At 31.2% G+C, this 20511-nt stretch overlaps 1 protein-coding gene across 1 annotated transcript; it reads left to right on the top strand.

Annotated features, from left to right (window-relative positions):
• The first annotated feature begins 458 nt into the window (after window positions 1-458).
• On the top strand, window positions 459-14153 carry LOC147079474 (histamine H2 receptor-like). Its single transcript, XM_085960767.1, has 4 exons — window positions 459-462; window positions 3618-3794; window positions 4632-4801; window positions 13479-14153. Exons 1-4 carry the CDS (start codon window positions 459-461, stop codon window positions 14151-14153), a joined length of 1026 nt encoding a protein of 341 aa, XP_085816893.1.
• Window positions 14154-20511: the final 6358 nt, after the last annotated feature.

Genomic DNA, 20511 nt, shown 5'->3' with positions numbered 1-20511 from the left:
ATAATATTAATTCATAATAAAAACAAATATATTTAGGTATATCATGTAATTATTATTTTTTGATGAAACTTAACAATATTACGATTGAAAATGAAGATTTTTCCCGCAGGCCACAGGTTTCCCATGACTGATGCAAATAATGATGGTTCAATGTACTAAAAAAATACTTTTAGGCTTGTAACACCGATGCATGACGCTTTATTCCAGTGAAACCCTGGAAAATAATGTACAAAGCACAAGTGTGAATTTGGTAGAAATGTATCTGCAATGAGAAATTACTTCCACTCACTGAAATTTTAGTAACCTTATTATCAGCAGTATTTTAATTCTTGCTGAGTGTTGATATAATGCATATAATATGCCCTGAACGTCAGTTGTTTGTTCTCCCAAGGTGCAGAACTAACCTGCCATTTGGTGATGCTAATAACTGTCTTGATATCGATGTATTCCACTTAAGCATGGGTGAGTTCAGGAGGAAGCTCTATAAATTCTTAAAACAAAGTATATTTTGCTCATTCGGTGCATTTCTTCACACTTATGTATTATCACATGTCACTCCCAATGTATGTTTCATGTCACATTGTGAATATCTTGAATTTTTAATTTTGAATGTTCGCTAATTTAAATTAATTATTTTGAATTTGATTAAAATAAATATATTGTATTAAATATTATATTTAAATCTAACGTGGTGTATTGTATATAATATTATATCCTTGAATTTCTCTGCTGTATTTTAATCTAATATTGCATATTGCGATGATGTAAAATAGAGATAGTAAATTTTGGTAGGTGAAAAGTGAATTCAGGTAACGCGACAGATTCAGAAACAGAGTTAATAGCGGATTAGTATTCCCTTAGTACGAATATATGTGAATATTCTAATGGATAACGAATAACTAACTAAATCTCAAAACCAAGTGAAGCTTAATTTTTGATAAGAAATTAAATTACTCACCATTAAATTTATATCAACATACAGTATTGAGGTGAATACAACTATATTATATGTCAATTTACTCTTATTACCGGTTGCTATATAGATAGATTTTACTAAGTAACTACTTCCTAAATATAAATCATGTGACAATGGTTATTATAATATATTATATATATCACTTGGTGTCTCTAAGAATCCCTGCCATTGCCGTATACACCCTATGGGTGATTATTTCGACTGAGTATTAAAGTTTTAAAAATAAAAATGTAAATTTTCGACTTGAAAAAAATTATTACTATACGATAAAAAATGTGTGTTCTTTCTCATTCTTTCCTTGGCACTTTGCACTCATTAATCAATTAGGATAAGAAGCAACCGTAATTATTGCAAACATTATAACAAGAATCGTAATTTACTGTTTATGGCTTTAACTACTTATTAAAATAAGAAATTCACGTGACCAAGTCCAGGATGGGCGTGTTCGGCGGAGCGTTGAGCGGCGTGCGCAACTCAAACGTATAACCGTGTGTGAATGTGCCTTTTGGCATATTCGGGTACTATGCGTGCTCACCAATGGTAAATACACACTGACATTATTAACTGTATTCGTTGTCAGTGTGCCTTTATCATTTCGTTACTGTAGATTGGTTTGTCGAATAGACCAAATGCCAAATGTTTAGGAGACGAAAAACAAATTTGATTATCTTATATTTAAATGCATGAAGGTATTTAAATTGTTGTTTTTACAGCATGTGAATGCTGTTTTCATTACAAAGCAATTTAAAGAAAAGGATGGTTCTGGTCCATTTAGATACAAAAAATCATTCTGCATTCAAAAGTCAATTTCGACAAAAACGGATATTCGACAAACCAATCCTATAGCGACGATTTGTGATATAACGACTGAATATGCCCGGGTCGAAAAAACCACTTAAATAGAATAATACAAAACTTAAATCCATAAGAATTTAAATTTATATTCCATCAAGCACCCTACTCTATACTCTATACTCATTATTTAGAGTGTCGGTATAGTTAATTAAATTTCTCTCACCTACGCAGTTATGTCATTATATTCAATATACTATCTCTAGTTTAAATCATGATATTTTTAATTCAAATATATTTAAATAAACCCTAGTTAATAATTACAGCTTACCAGGAAACCACCGATTAGTGATGAAAACTTAATATCAACGAAGATTTAGAGTCGCACCATTATGTATGTAATGTAATTTAATCCCATAAATCCTGTAATAGGCTTTCGTAATAAGATTGTACTTATACGAAATTTTACTTATACATATAGAAAATATATTAATTTATAAATTTACATACGTATAGTATTTTAGCGCAAATACTTGTTGTAAGCCTCTCGCATCACACTGATTAGTTTATAGGCATATTGGAGGCAGTTTCACACAAACTGGCGACGTAACAAACACAGTGTTAAAACGTCCCATACAAACAATATGTGAATTGCAGTCCGGATCTTATGGTTATCAACGGTCGTAGCCACAAGTGATTGTGTCAACGCCAGTAATAATTAATTTCATTTATCAAGTATGTGCATGAAAATAATATTAGTGATAACGTACTTTTTTTTTAAGAAAACACACTTAATCCATTCATTTCGATTATATACTAAATCGTATTTTTGTATTATTTTGTAGATCTAAATACTCCGTTATAATTTAGTAAAATATTTGTCTAATTTAAAAAAAAATGGTTTCGATTCTTAGCTGGTTTGAAAATTAGGATAGCATCAGTTTTCAACATGTATATTTGGATCCAGGATATATGTTTCTGTGACTCTAACCTCTAAACCTCGAGTGAAGATGAATAAATAACAAACAACCCATCTTTGTAATATTATTGTTCCAATACGTTCCAATTATTGTTGATCATAAGTTCAACATGTTAACATGCACAGAGATACTTGATTCGTACGATTAGAGCGTCTAAACACAATAAAAAGATGGAAGGTTGAATACATAATTCACATAATAAGAAGTGAAAAGTATTCAGTGGAAGAGGTGGTATGATAGAGACCATTTAAAAGAAGTAAAGGAAGTGAATATTTTCTATTATCGTTAATATAGAGTTGTCAACTATACCCCCACTTGCGATACGAGGAATCACCATCAAAATCATCGGCACAACAACCCAATGTGTGTCTTGGCTACCTCCATGAAAGTCTCCACACCAATCTGTCTTCCGCATGGTCCCTTCACTGCTTTATTATCAGAGATGCTGCCTTTGTCGATCTAACCTTCTTTTCCTGTCTGGTGTATTGAAGAAGATACTCTTGGGTGGATGGGTGCCTTCCATCTTTGAAATATGAGCTGCCCAATAAACTTGCCCCCACTTTCATGAGTAGGATAACAGGATCACTATACAATGTGATCTTTAAGATCACATAGAACACTGAAGATCTATTTGACTATCTTCCTTTCGAAAATATTTAGCTTCTTGCAATCTTTGTTGATAATACCCAAGATTCCGATCCGTATATATGAGCCTGATGAAGATTACAACATTTTCAAAAAAAAAAAAAAACCAATATGCAAGAAGAGACGCAAAAAGAATAGAAAGAAGTCGCATTTATTGAAACTTCCACTTGTTAACGTGGGTTGTGCTATAATAAGATGTATTCTGTTATTTTACTATGTTTCAGGGAGGCGGAGAATGGTTAACACGACAATCTCGACGATCGTCTCGCCGGTGACTTTGAAGGAGTCATGGTCGCGATCTGCAAGACTTATCTGGCTCGTAATATTGGCTACTGTTGGATGCATTGGAAACGTCTTTAAGATTAGTTCGTTCATGTTGGATGAATATTTGAAGAAAACGGGTAAATTCACCTGTTATGTATTTTTGCTTTTCGTGGTGTCTCGATTCTAGAGTGTGGAAGCATTTTAGTGGAATTCTATTTCACGAAGATTGGTTGTCTGTCATTTACTCGAATTTCATTGAGGACTTTAAAGGAGAAGAATTAACGACGACAGCGTGATAATTACCAACGCCTTGGATCCAAATATACCTGTGAAACAATTGGAAAAGCGACCGACTTAGATAGTTTCACATTGTTATTTATTAACTACCCGTTTTAATGATTGCTTTCATTATTTTATACAAAAGTTTCCATCAACGTGCTTTAATATAATACAATGATGTTTTTTTTTTTTTTTAAATATTAATTAATGTATTATGCTATTATGTTTCATCACTATCTCTAGGAAAAAAGATCTAAAATAATAAATACATACAATGAAGCATCATGATGTATAGAATAAGTTATTATATATTGTATGTATTCCATCAAAACATCCATAACTGATTCATTTTTATTAATAAAATAGATATAAGCATAGAATATAATATTTAAAGTTGATTTATAGTGACTGATTATTTTCAGCGAATTAATTATTTGATAGGTTTTTTTTAATATTGTTTTATTAATCTACATGAAAAAAGGAGTATAAAAAACAGATATTTGTCAAAAATCTACATATTAATCATGTTATAGAATACATATTGTTGATTCATTAATTGAAATTTAAACCGACATGCCGTATCATTCATTTTATAGTACACAACACTGAAACCAAGCTACATAACTCAATTAAATTAAGTATCACTGATGAAAAATAACCATGTTTGATAGTTTTTTTTGTATTTCTAATTTCAGCGAATTCTTTAGTGGTGAGCGTGGCCGTCGCAGATTTGGTGATGACCGCTGTTGTGATCCCGACATCTACAATTGTCATCCTCTCCGGAACCGAGCCAGCATCGTATCTATGCAAGATGCAGTGGTTCCTGATTATTATGACGTTCTGCGTCAATAATATAGCCATGGCCGTAAGTCAGTTTTGTCATAAAACTTAATTCTCAATAGTTTCCTTTAACAGATATCTAGCCACCTCTAATCTTGTTTGATAACTAGGGATTGTAATACCGGTATTCCAGTATTTATAAATACCGAAATACCGGTTTCAAAATACCGCAATTTGCGGTATTAAGAAAGCACACTAATTTATGTTTTTGAAAATGAATTATAAGTTATGTGTTGCTGAAATGCAAATGCAACAGATGTGAAATAATGAAAAAACAAAATCTATCAAATATAATATTAATTATGTAATTGTCGCGATAAATTATCTTAAATTATAATTTCCAAACAGGTAGTAAACAAATGACAAAATGTTCAATTATTCTATTGTTATTGGTGACGGTGACTGTACAAGCGTTAAATTTAAGAAGCTTTTTCTGTAGCCGCATTTATTTGCACTTGATGAACTAGCCTTTTTGAGGGCTTTTATTAAAATCATCAATATATTCAAATTATTTATAAAAATCACCAGTTCTACAATATTATGAACAATAGATATTTTTAAATATCAACATAATAACTGTAGGTATATCTAATGTTTTAATTTTTTTTAATAGATATAAGTAGTACTTACTTCTTTTTTTATGTTTTAACGAATACCGGTATTCAATAAGAAATACCGAAAACAGGTATTCACCTTTACATTCGGTATTGCAATCCCTAGGCTCAACATTCTGATAAATATATCTGAAGGTTCTGTATTACTTTATTTGAGATTGTTTTATTTAAACCATAAAATGATTCATTTGCTAGAGTAATTCTGTTATTGGCTTCTTGACTAATGCTATTTTGGGTTGTATTCATGTGTATGTATATATCTATTATAAATCTCTTTCTAATTATTTTGCATTACAATTATTAAGATGGTAGAGATGGTCTTAGTTGACATTTTCAGGTCGTCATAAATAGTATCAATACTTGGTGTCGGTATCGTATCGAATGAAAATATCATCGTATTATATTATTAATATATAATTACATCGACCGTTTTTAAATAGGCACGTATTACAAAAAATGCGGTATCTTTTTGAACAATCATTTAAATAGTCTCGCGGAATGATTATTTAACTAAGTTCAAAATGTTTTGAAAATAGTACCGGTCAAACCTTACCCCATTGCACAGTACATCCTATGTAATTTGTAATGCATTAAACATAGTTTTTGATACACCAACTAAAAACAAATGTAGGATTATTCTTCTGAACGTTGTGTTGACTCTTAATTATTGATCGATATCTATATTATTTATGACACATATCTATCTATATTATGTATGAACAAGGAACGAAAACAATAAGAAACTACTTTCTGTATAATATTATATAGGATACATATTTTGAAGACATCTCATATATTATTATATATACACCCAGTAAAAAAAATTTTTTTTTTGAAAAATAATACGACATCCGACGAGACTTAAACCTGTAACCACTGGTTTCGCGCCAATGTGCTTTTCTAATTAATCTACCGGTAACGAATTTAATTAGTAGTTCTTACATGAAATGCTTATTGAATTGCGTTATTATTAACGATTTTTTAAACGTTATTATTGGAGTAGTGTTATACCGGTAGTCTCAAAAGTACCCGACCTCACGTATAGATAGCAGTTATTGGTTAAAAATAATGACCATGATAGAAAGTACCAACCTTATAAAGCCTAAGTTTGAAGTTTGACGACGCTACGTTGCTCAGTAATTATTTGTTAGCCATCAACAGTGAACGCTCTCAGTGAATTTGTAAACATGGAAAAAATTGGTCATAGTTATGTGATACAATACTTTCATTTGAAAGGCTTCAGTCCAACCAATATCAAAGTGGCGCTAGATTCTACTCTGGGGGTATCTGTTCCTTTGTTCACAATAGTAACATATTGGGTGGCGGAGTTTAAACGAAGCAGTACGAGCTGCCAAGACGAACATCTCAGTGGTCGACCAAATGAGGTGACCATGCCAGAAATGGTGACGAAAATCCACAAAATGGTATTGAATGAACGTCGACTGAAATTGCGTGAGCTTGTAGATATGGTAGGCATTTCAAAAAATGCTGTACCTACATCACATATTGACTGAAAATTTGGACATGAGAAAGCTGTGCGCAAGGTGGGTGCCGCGATTACTCACAATGGAACAAAAACAGCATCGTCAGGATGTTTCAACCGAGTGTTTGGCGAAGTTTCACAGCAATAAAGCAGAATTTTTGCGTATATTCATAACCATTGATGAAACATGGATCCATAACTTTACACCTAAGACGAAAGAACAGTCAAAACAATCGACTGAAAGGGGAGAATCGGCTCCAAAGAAGGCGAAGACAGTTCCATCTGCAGGCAAGGTCATTGCGTCAGTTTTTTGGGATGCGTGTGGGATAATTTTCATTGATTGTCTTAGAAAGGAAAATCAATCAACGGCGTGTATTATGCAAACTTATTGCAGCGTGTGAGTGATGAAATCAAGAAAAAACAATCGCATTTGGCGAAAAAGAAAAATTCGTTTCATCAGGATAATTCGCCAGTTCACACATCCGTTATCACGATGGCCAAAATCAATGAATTAAAGTTCGAATTGCTTCCTCACGCACCCTATTCACCAGATTTAGCCACTTCGGATTATTTTCTGTTTCCAAACATCAAAAAATGGCTCGGTGGTAAAAGATTTGCCAACAATGAAGAGGTGGAGTTTGCATTTTGCATCAACCGATGGCTATTTTGAGAAGCTCGACGATTCTCACTATAAACAGGGTATCGAAGCTATTGAACATCGCTGGGAAAAGTGTATCGACCTAAAAGAAGACTACGTAAAGAAATAAAAATATTTTTTCCCATTTTTTTGTGTTTTCTTTGTTAGGTCGGGTACTTCTTGGACTACCCTAGTACAATATAGGTATATTATAATTGTAGTATAATTTTCCGATTTATATCACAAAACTGAGTTGGTCTAATTGTCAAATCATAATCCTTCAAGAAATCTTAAGCAAAATTTTATGCATATATATAGCGGAACAAACATAAAAAAAGTCTATTTTGTGCTCACGTATCATGGACATGGTCAAAGGGCAAACATATCCTAATCACGAACAGACACTTAAGTTTTATTATCAATATGTATAATATCGTCTCTGTTCTGGCAGAACACAGTAACTGGAGAATACTAGTTTTGAGTAATTTGACTTTGAAGTTGTTAAAATGTTTGAAATAATGGTATATCATGTGAGTTTATTAAGTAATCGTAAAAAGGATGACTTGAAAATAAAGACTGTTTATTTATTAAGAAGGTTTCCAGACGGTAAAGTTTGAAATAAGGAACATTTTGGTACTAACTCAATGTGTCATTTTTTAGAATTAGTGTCTTCTGCCAGAACAGTGACGATATTAAGATTTAGTTGATATGTCTGGTAAAACATGCAAAAATAACGCTCTCTTCTATGACAATGATGGACTTTTGATGTGTGCATCATTGTCTTAGATTTAAATCTAGTCATCTTGATTCACTTATACGATATATTGAAAGTATCTGATAGCATTTGAGAAAGTATTTGCATAAAAACTTTTAATTTTCAGATTTCTTAGTCCCCATAATTTATTATAAAGTATATATTTTGGAAACTTGATTATATTTATTATTTTTTTCCCCCCATTAAAAGTTATATACATTGAAAACCTACCTGTAAAATATAGTACGTAGGTAAATATTGTTTCGTTAAGAGTTAACCGTTTTGTTTTTTGTATACAAATTAAAGTAACAGCTATAACGATGTTAAATCAGAATGTGATCTCAGAGGCCAGTTAAAGTCGCCAAAATGGGAAATAATTAGTAGCGGCTCGTGAATAATATATTTGGGGGTACTGCGGTTGATTAAAAATAAAAATAAATGTTTTTCATTATTATACTTTATAAATATAAATAATTTATTATATTAATAATTAAAATAAAGAACTTTGCATAAATTGCTTGCAAAAATAAATTTCAACAATGTTAATAAATCATTATACCCATATTTCTTCCCTCGCTCTGGCGCATTATATTTTCATATAATATGTACCAAGAGATGTCACGGAGACTTGAAGCTTTCGACATGTGGCTATATAGACGCATCTTCAAAATTCCTTGGACTGACCGGGTGACAAATGTTGAAGTTCTCAATGGAACGGAGAAGGACTGAGAAGTTCTACGTAGTATCAAAACCAGGAAACTACAGTACCTCGGCCACATTATGAGAGGACAAAAATACGGCATTCCCCAAGTTGTCATTCAAGGAAAAATCAATGGGAAGCGTAGCAGAGGATGGCGCCGCATTTCGTGGCTTAAGAATCTCCGTGATTGGTAAGAATGCAGCTCCACTGAACTGTTCCGGGTAGCAGACGACAAAAATAAGATCGCCTTAATGGTGGCCGACCTCCGCTAGGGGATGGCACAACAAGAAGAATATAATATACATAAATTTATGTATATTATAATATTATATTTGTCTCAATTTACTTGGGGGTGCTGCACTACCGCAGTGCACATGGACGAGCCGCCACTGGAAATAATACGACCAGGAAAATTGGTCTGCAATAACGTCCGTGTTTGTTCATGACAGGTGGTGCCATCTTGCTGAACCATATCCTTCCAATTTTTGCAAACAAATGTAATCATGTCACGGCAATGGTTGCTTTTCACCATCAGTGCAATTCCAATAGCATTTTCAAAAAAATATGGCCCGATGACACCTCCCACCCAGAAACCATACCAAACCGTAACTTTTCATGACGTATTAGTTTCTGATAAACCAATTGTTGTGCATTGTCAAATCCTGAAATCTCGTTATTTTGCTTATTAACCGTAACTGCTTTGTTCGATTGATTTCACTTGGTTTCATCCGAAAAAATCACATACATTTATCTGCCCGATTGTAATTATTTACCATACCTCTAGACCAGTGGTCTTCAAACTGTGTTCCGCGGAACCTCTCTGGGGGTTCCTCGAGTCAAAAAAAAAATCGACAAATAGACCTAGACTTCGACAAATATGTAAAAAAGTGTAATTATTTTAAGATATATTTTTCTAAGGATAGGATGGGGTTTCCCGAAAAAAACTTATAATTCTAAGGGTTCCGTAAGTCGACAAAGTTTGAAGACCTCTGCTCTAGACTATGTATGACAAATTTCAAATGGCAAAGTGACACATGCGGAATGGCGGCAAATTTAAAAATGTCAGCTCTTATTGATATACCACTTCACAATTACATATTTTATTACTATTCTTGACCTTTGATAACGTATAAATTTAATATGACCAATATTGGAATGTCAAAATTCGAGTATCTGGAAAAGTAAATCGACCAATATTTGTTTCGTATTTTTATAAAACATAATAGGATTCAATCAGTGAAGGTTTCAGAGTAACAGCGCTATTTACAAAAATGTTTTGCAAAGCATTGTATTGTTATATTTTTACAGAACCAGAGAAGATACAAATCAACTAAATTTGTACCTATAAGTACAGTATTTTATAAGCTACACAAATTTTAATTACCATTGTTTAAGTCATTTTTGAGTGATAACAGCATGACATTGTTAGACTTTTCATTCTACAGATTACACAGATTTACTAAAAATATTTATTCAAAAATGTTATCAAATATTACGTATCATATTTGCACGTGATATCGTTTACTTAGTTACGATCTCATGATTATTTTATAAAATGTAAATCAGTTGGTATTCACCACATACATATCATTACTTCAGGCACAGGGACTGTAATACCGATATTTAAAAATCGGTAGTCAATTATTTATCGATACCGAAATACCGGTTTCAAAAATCCTAAACACCGGCATTTTTGATATTAAGAAAGCATACGAGTATATTATGTTTTTCAAAAATGAATTTAATGTTATTTTTTCATTACTACTATATTGTATATTAAATTTAACATATGAGTTTTATGCTGCCAAAACGCAAATATATTGACTGAAACCAACAAAAGTTAAATAACATTAAAACAAAGTCCCTCAAACATACATTTACATATTTAGAAAAAGATAACATTCATGGCAAATATTTCCAATTATTCTATAACTATTGATGCAACATTGATAGTACGTCCAAAAAACGTTGAATTTCAGAGAGATTATTCTATACCCGGACTCATAGTATTTGTAAAAATTAGCAGTTCTAAAATATTATGATCCATTCATATTTACAAAGGTCAAAGTAGTGTTTTAAATAGATTTTAATAGTTATATTTATTGATATGTGCTTCTTTGTTTCTATGTTTCGATAAATACCGGTATTGATATAATCATTCGGTATTGAAATCCCTACTCAGGCACTCTCTATTCACTACTTCTTATATGTTTCTATGCCACGTCCTTCCGCTGAGCTAGATTATCTCATCCATCGATACATTATGAAATTTGTCCAGAGATGGTTTATTCTTAAAGCGATGTACCTGCTCACCTCTATTTCCATTATTCCACCAACGTATTTGACTCACTGTAAAATGCGTAGCTTATAAATAATGCAATCGGTCCAGTATCAGAAAATGTAGCTCCTGCAATTTCGTTATCAATCTTTTAGAAAATGAGAATAAATGTTATATGAAAAATAGTCACACCAATTTTAAAGTTTTTCCGAGTATTCACTCACATTTGGAGTATTTTTTATTAAGATTTAGTAGAAGTTTTCACAAAATTAGACGCCTCCTTTGCAATCGTGACGTGACATTATCCTAAATGTGATACTGTGTATGGTTTTCTGTAATTTTCTGTCAATCCTATTTTATGCTATGGGGAGGTATGGACGCCAAATCATGAATTGTCACGGAGAGTAGAGGCTTTCAGGATGTTAATTTATAGACGCAACCTCAAAATTCCTTAGACTGACCCGGTGACAAATATTGACGTTCTCAAATAAATGAAAGTGGACCGAGGAGTTCTGCGTACTATCAATACCAAAAAACCGTAGCTCAGCCACGTTATGAGATGTAAAAGTACAGCATTCCCCAACTTGATAAATAGCGGACGTAGCAAAGGATGGTGCCACGTTTTGTGACTTAATAAATTCCGTGTTTAGTACGAGTGCAGGTCCACCAAACTACTTCGGGTAGCAGATGATCTCTGTTAGCAGATAGCATGATAAGAAGAAGAAAGTATGGAAGACGTTTTACAGTTGTTCAAGACAGAAATCGACCTGTCTGATTGCAGTTGGCACATACTATGCATACATATTTTCAAATAAATAACTGTGTTTTGTGATTTTGTTTGTAATTGTGTTTTTGTAGACCAGAAAAGATACCAGTTAATAAGGAGAAAATAATAATACGCGTTGTGATATTATAGTTTGACAATACGGTCAAAATTTTAACAGGTCAGATATGACACATATAGTCTTACAGTAAAACCCAATGGGCACTAAGCGACCACATATATGCTATTTAACCCGCGGGATCGATAAACTCATCATCAAATTTATGTGGCATAATAATATGTACCAGGGACCAATTGGAGTGGGTGAAGCCATGGCGACCGTGGAGAGGAGGATCTTATCTACCGTTTCACGAGACCCCACGTTTCATGTGAAGTAACACCAGCTCTTTACGCCTGGGAATGTTTCAGAAGGAAATTCCCAAGGCTGAAGTCACCACGCACTCAAGTATGGTTTAACTAATTTTACAAAAACTTAATAAAAGTACCCACGGGAAAGAGAAGCACGGTGTATTAACAAAAATGATGGTTCCAGTTAATAAATAATAAGTCTATACAACAACTAAGTAAAGTGATCTTTGCATTCGCAATAAGACGCCTTATTTTTTTTAATTAAAAAACTTAGCCTTGTGGCAACCAGGTTTGATGGGCCGATTCATACGAACAAATAAGATTCTTATTAAATAACCAAAACTAACCATTTTTATTTTTGATTACTTTTCATTAATATCGCTTATGTGAGATAAACTAAAGCCTGCAAAACTAAAGAAGTGTGAGTTACAATAGTAGTGCTAGTTATTGATTAGTTTCGAATGCAATGATGTAACCTGTTTTTAAACCGGACTGGGAAATAAGACATCCACCACAATTTGGGTTTCCCGACACTCCCGCCCAGATGGCTTCGTATCAGAGGACCATTTTCAGACTTTTGATGACCCAACATTCTGATCCACATATTATGAGAACTGGTATCAGTATTATTTTGTTTTTTTTTGTTTGTTCCGAAATAGCACTTTCGATATCAGATGTTTACGGATTCACAAAGTAACATTTGTTGGCTATCTGTATCGTCTTTTGATTTTCGTTTCCAGGGCCTCTAAAATAAAATCGAATTGCACATCTTTCATGACACATATGAAATATTTTAACTTGACGGTTTCGATATAGGTCGATCGGAAGGGGATATTAAAAATCTTTTCGAGAAGCTGGCATGGGAAGCAGGAAACGTTGGCCTTAAAATTAAAGCCTTAAGACAAAACGCATGATATGATCATCCAATGTCATAAAAAATATGTAGCTACATTGAGATAAATATAACCATTTGGAATATCTCATCGGAGACAATCGACCATTTCCCGTATCCGGCTTCCATTGTCTGGTTTATAGTCACATAACTGTGTTTCTACCTTTTACGTAATGCTTAATTGTAATAAAGCTATTGCATTTATGTTTCAGATAACATCCGTGGAAAACTACTCTCGTGTAGCCAGAAACCGAACATTGAAGATAACACCTCGGGGCATCGGTAGTTTGTTGATGACTTTGTGGACTATCACGATGATAGCTGCGTATGCTCAGCTTACTCTCGGTTATGACTTCTGTGGCCGAAAGACCAGCGGAAATATTTCTGTCCAACTCATTGTAATAGCGGTATTTATATTTATTCCAATTTGCGTTTCATTTGTTATGTACTCTTGGTCCGTCAATCACATCACCAAACTCTGCCGACGGGCAAATTACAGGCCATCTAATACTCTCATGAACGACTACAGTTTAATTAAATCCAACTTCTACTGCTTCCTGCTGTTTGTTTTAATGTGGATGCCGTTCATAACAATATTATTAACATCTGTCTTTACTGTAATCTCTGACGAACTCCTTTATATCTCGGCCTGGATTGGAATAATTAAGTCATGCATGAGCCCTTTCCTATACAGTGCCACCAATCGCCATTTCCGCAAGTCATACCTTCGTTTATTCAACTACTGTTTCTTGAAGACCAACGCTGGTAATCCTCGTCGACAACGTATGGTAATTCGCCCAGGAAGAGTTGTCAGGGTTCACATCATCCCCGGATATAACGTGTACAGCCCTCCACGACGAGCTAGGAACCCTACGTTTTTTGCTTGAGTGCACGGCACCTACAAAAAAAATCAGCAATCTGTTTAAATATTGACTTCTTCAAAATATTGGATAGATATTCAGCGCTGATTACCTTTCTACTATCAAAAATAACTATTTGCTAAAAAATCATATTAAAATGATTATAAATTCAAATTACCCTTCTATATATTTCAAGTATATTGAAAACTTCAAAAAACTATCCATTTCAATGAATTTGATCTTAAAAATTACATACTTACTATTAAACATGTAGCAAAAACGTCATCGTTTAGTCATTAGATAAATAAATGTTATTACTCTCCAGATGTGACGTTTCACATATAGATGTTATAAAATAATCTAGTTGCGTTGAACGCATTAAAATGTAGTCAATAGAATACGGCCTGCTACGTTATTAATTTTATCATAGATGTTCAAGTTAATTTAATTTGGTACGTGTGTATCTACATACGAGTAAATTATTTTGCATTTCAAATTGATATTGATGTCATTAGATTAGAAATGTTTGAAATCGTCATTAGTATTTCATGATATGTAGGTACTACATTAATCAATCCAAAAAAAAATATTTTAATTCTATGATAGAGAAAGTTTATTCACCGAAGTATGCCATATAAGACAGCCCAAGTATGCCAATTGATGTACGGGAAAATTAGTATTCATTTTTAAAACCCACCCTCGCTGCCATTAAAAATGTGCCACTTATATGGTAGGTACCTACATTGAATAATTGTTTGTTTTAAGATCTCAAAAGTATTGCTTCTACCATTTGTTTTATAATATATTAACACTATTTAAGTTTTCAGTACCATGTACTTTGGACGTTCCTAGGTTTGTACAAAACGTAAGATTTTCGTGTGTAATATCGAAAATATCCTAACATATTTCATTTCTTATACACTATTAAACCAATAATAAGCCATCATACTATATAATTATTACGGTGATCATCATTTCTAACAATAATAAAGAATAAATCTGAAAAACGTTTGTAAGAAAAAAAAAAATATTTTTTAAACCATTTCATATTGTATTTATAACCATTTCATATGGAAACAGAAAGTTTAACCATTTATGTATATATACATAATAATATATGCGAAAATCGACCTAAATGCAATGTTTGCAAGTATACATACAATAAGAATGTTTGTATACTTAAAAAAAACATATGAAATACTACATCAAATTTGTATGTATAGATAAAAGGTTTGGTCACTTTAAATACACTACATTATATAGGTACCAATTCTATAATGAAATTAATATAAATGGGATGATTGATATTATACAAACAGAACTTAATCACACATAAAATTAAGTGAAAACACATTCAATTCCGATATTTTTCTTCTCCAAAAACACGTATCACCACTATATAAAAAAGTAAATAACAATTTGGTGTTTGTTAGATGTAGAAATTCTATGTTCTACGTCTACCTGTGTTATATACTTCTGATAAAACATATTATCATGCTTACGTAAAAACATTAAAAATAATTAAGTTATATAAAAATCGTTAAAATAATTGAAATCACATTTCATGCAATAATATAAATTGATCAGAAAAATATTGAATCTTCTTCGCGGGTGTAGCCTTTTGTGATTTTCCCAAACAATCGCTGATGGAAATTTCAGTTTGACGTATTTGCCACTGTTGTATACGAAAAAGTAAACAATAATAGTGTATCCTCTGGGTTTGCCTGAAAATTAGTGACCCTAGTGATGATGATTTTCGTTGTCATTTTTATACGTGGAAGAAGGCTTCATTTAATATCTCCGGATTTTCGCCAATATGAATCACGCGCATGAGTTTTATGTCATAGTTTCTGTATTTTAAATAGCGTCACAATTGGGTTTCCCAACTAAAATAAATTTAAAGACTTTGTCCTAAAATACAAGACTATCATCTAAGTTAAAGAACATAATATGATCACCGTATGATAATAGTTGTAATGGTATCATTTTTTATATTATATTATATTCAAAATAAATATTGTTTTATCTATACGTTAATTTGCAAATCTTTCAAAATGTATTCTGCAAAAGTAGACGGCTGAAAACTAAATTGAAAACAAAACCTTTTCGCTTTTTTTTTCTTCACTCTCATCTTGGTAGGTAATCGTCTTAATTATATAAAATCTACTTAAAGCTTTAAAATCATCAACTTATATAATATTTAAAATGACTTTATAACGGAGAACTAAGAGAACAGCAATGTGCAAACATTGGAACTGTTAATATTAAAATATAACTTAATAATAGCAGAGCTTATTTTACATATTATAACTACTGTCCTAGGATTTTCAAATGCACCACTAAATTATCGAGTCCATTAACTTTACGTCATCATTTGTTATCTTATCAAAAATCAAATATATGCGAAAAATGCATCGTTCTAGATGCAAACATATAACTATTGTACTGATATAATTAAAAAAATGATCGGTGATATGAAATGACTGGTTTACATATATACATTGGAAAAAAATAAGAATAAAAATTAGATTGAAACTTAAAGAATGTACGTACGTTAATATATTAAGTAAATTACTTTCACAGCAAAAAAACATAAGTAGATGGTAAATATGCCTACATATAAATGCATTTTTTTCATAAAATTTGTCTTGAACTTATTTACTAGAAATTTTTGACACTGTAATAAATTGCAGTAGCCAATATTTTCTCATATAGTAGTGTTCGATTACAATGTAATCTCAGACACCGGGAAAAATACTTCCTCATATCCAAAGTAATACTTGAAAAACCTGTAGTTTTCAAACTAACTCATTTATCAACAAAACACACAAACTTTGAATTAATTATGAATACCGTACCAATATACTTATATACAAGTTTGTTATAACAATGTTTTCTTCTTTCTTGTTCAAATATTGATGTATAATTCCTATTCGGATAGTTTATTGAAAAGGAGTATTCCATGACTGAAGGAAATATCGAACTACCCCAACACAATACATTGCTTCCGAAGCGGTAGGAACAAGAGCTGTTATGCATTCGTCTCTCAATTTCATAATTCCCATCCTATTCGTTCTCATCAATAAATTAATTGGCACTTACAGAAACTAACATTTCATCATCATCAAAAAGTTCTACACTTATAAGATGGTCATCAAATTGAACGTATATATTATCGCCGCTGCACGCGAAATACCTCTAATGTGCCAATTGGTGTCAAAAAAAATCTTGATGTTTTCTTTATCATTGACAAAAACATCCAATGTATTTTGTTGTTTTGGTTGGAAGTTATAAATCTTCAATTCCTATCAAATTTTATGATGAATATAACTAAATAACTCAATTGTGCACATCAAATTATGCACGCACTCGCAGTGTTCAGTTGTGGCAAAATGTATATTCAGACTGTAAAATAAACCTCAAATGTAAAAATATCCACGTTTAAACCATTTTCTGAAAAAAATATGAACAAATTCTATAATTGTTATTATCCGAAATAGTATAAATAATATTACTCTTTTAAACTGCATTATTATTTATTTAATTATTACGTTCTAGATTTCTAGAATAGTTTTATGTCTCTATTTGCTAAACATGGTTTTGCCACATTGGAGGTATTTCGCGTGCAGCGACGATATTATGTTTGGTTCATTATAATCGAAAACTTAACATACTAAAACTCTTTGTTATACCCAAAAAAATCACTTGAACTGGGTTTGCTATAAATGCACCAGAATATCTTTTGAAACTTTCAAATTCGTTCGTTATAACCGAACGTTAGCTTTAACCGCGTATGTTGTAAGCGAACACTACTGTATATAATTAAAAACCATACTACGATACGATTTATAATACAATATGACGATGTAATATATTTTATTTTATGATATAAACTTTCTTTGAGAGGCATTGACTAACTACTAATATATTATTATTATAAATACTTATTTAAAAACATTTCAAAGATATATACAACATTATATCATGTAACAATGAAACATGAAATTTATTGTGTGAAATTAAAAAAAAACATCGAAAATGAATGTATATGTCTTTTGTTATATTATACTAAATTATTATCTTTTGTGATATCGGACCAATTTTATTATTCTTTAGCAGAACTGTATTTACTGTAGATACATAATATGAATATAATTATATATCTGTGGACATGAAATACATGGTAAAATATTATTTTATATATTTTTACTCGTTTAAATGATATTTGTTTAACTTAAGATGTTTTATTGATTTTAAGAAATTTTTCTTTCTCCGCCATATAGGAACATTATTATTTCATTAAATATATTAACAATAATATTGGATGGAAATAAGCGTATTAAAAAATACTTCAATTAAAGAAAATACATTGGTTTTATTATTCCATGTATATATTTAATTCCGTTTATTCAATTCCATTCAAATTGTTTAATTTTTTCAAGATATTCAACATTTACTTGTTAGTAAATTCATAATAATTTTTAAAACAAGTTTATTTCTTGCCGATATAAAGATTGCTTAACGACACGTGCTTTGCTTACGTGGTGGTGTAACAACTTTTTAATTTGCCTTTCCATTAGTAATAACTAATAAGTATTCACTTGATAATAATTTAAAAATCGAGCTCAATACCATGAAACAAATAAGATTTTATAACGGTTACCAAAATTTCACTTACTTACGGAAACACATTTATACTAGGAAAATAATTGTCACACTTTGAATTACTTAAATAAAATTGGGGTAAAATCATATATTGCGGTGGGACATTTATAAGTATTTCAAAATACTTGCCAGGAAAATAAAGAACCAGTATTTTTTCATACATAATTATTATATTATTATTTCTAACATAACTTAAAAAAGATACTTTCAAATAGCGAAGAGAAAAACGAGATAATAGCGGTGTTTATATTAGCATGCAATTACCCTGACCCGATTTATATCACAGAAATTCAATTTATACTGCAAACACTAGATGTATTAATGGTTTAGATATCCTATAAATAATTTTAACAAATAATACCATAAATTCCACATCAATTAATACATAACATTTTAAATCATATTTGCTCTCCAATTCAAACGATTTTTTCATTGAAATTCCTACTTCGCTATATTGAATTATAACTTGGAATTTTAGAAAAAACATTCTTATTTACTTACGTAACACATTTTCTCTCCCAACCACGCAGTATTGAAAATAGTTATAATATTATAATTACATATAGTTTCACTATTCATACTCGATAAAACTTATCGGAGAGTGAAACGCGTATCGCAAAGCAATCTTTATAATAAATGGTAAATACCAAATACTTAATAATAAACTCATTTTAGTTTTTTTTTTTTTTATATATTTACAAAATGTAATGAAGTATCTACGCGTGTTTGTTAGTATCATTACCACAAAGCAGTATATATGTCTGCAGGTATATAGAAAAGAGGATTCAGACTGTTAAATTTAAATATGTTTTTATTATTGGTCAAGATATTAAATTGATACAGTATTATTTGTAAAATTCATAGAATAATTTAATGCCGCCAATATTTTTGTCTTTATGATTGCATTGGTGTAGTAACTATTATGTGTTTTTTTTACTTATCCTACCATTTCCATTAGTATCATTATTCATTAAAAATTGTCGATTACCTACTTCTTAAAAAAACAAATATTAACTGACTAATATATTATTATGAAATACGAAATATGTATTTCGAATTATCTACACTGAAACACGGTACTGGCTCAATTAGTTACGTCACATAAGAAGTAAGCTCGTAATTAAATATTATGATATTGAATCAAATTATATTTTTTTGTTAAATCCTTTTTATACTTAATCTTGTTGAGTTAAATTGCTTGTACATAACGGCGACTTTTGGTTGTGGCGCTGTGTTCATTAATTACCTGTTTGGTCCGTAGAAAATATTAATAAATATGTCATATTACACATTATAATAAACACAAGTTTCAATGCTTTAACAGTTTATTCTAAGTTGAGTATTGAGTGAGGATTATCTCTTTTCGTCGGAGGAGGTGTTTTTAGAGAAATAACGAATGCTTATAAATGTTAGTATGATGTTTACACATATTAACTGTATATCGCTATAAAAATGTAAGCCAGGCCAAATCATACTTAACCTAATAAATAATGCAATGTAATCTAGACATATCTAACGATTCATAATTAAAAATACATTGTTTTGGGCCAGTTTCCGTAAATATTGTGTGTCACGATTTTGTTTGCGACCAAATTTGTTAAAATAACAAGATTTAAATGAAAAATACATTGATTACTAAATGTTAAAATAGCACAGTGTGTATCCAAGACATTGATAACATAAAAATGGACTTAACAGGTATTGTCATGACGTCACGGGT

This window comes from Rhyacophila brunnea, unplaced genomic scaffold, assembly GCF_057557595.1.
Source record: "Rhyacophila brunnea isolate RB1 unplaced genomic scaffold, BYU_Rbru_1.0 scaffold_1, whole genome shotgun sequence".
Taxonomy (NCBI): domain Eukaryota; kingdom Metazoa; phylum Arthropoda; class Insecta; order Trichoptera; family Rhyacophilidae; genus Rhyacophila; species Rhyacophila brunnea.
The sequence above is the reverse complement of the archived record's forward strand: the minus strand, read 5'-3'. Positions and strand labels throughout refer to the sequence as shown.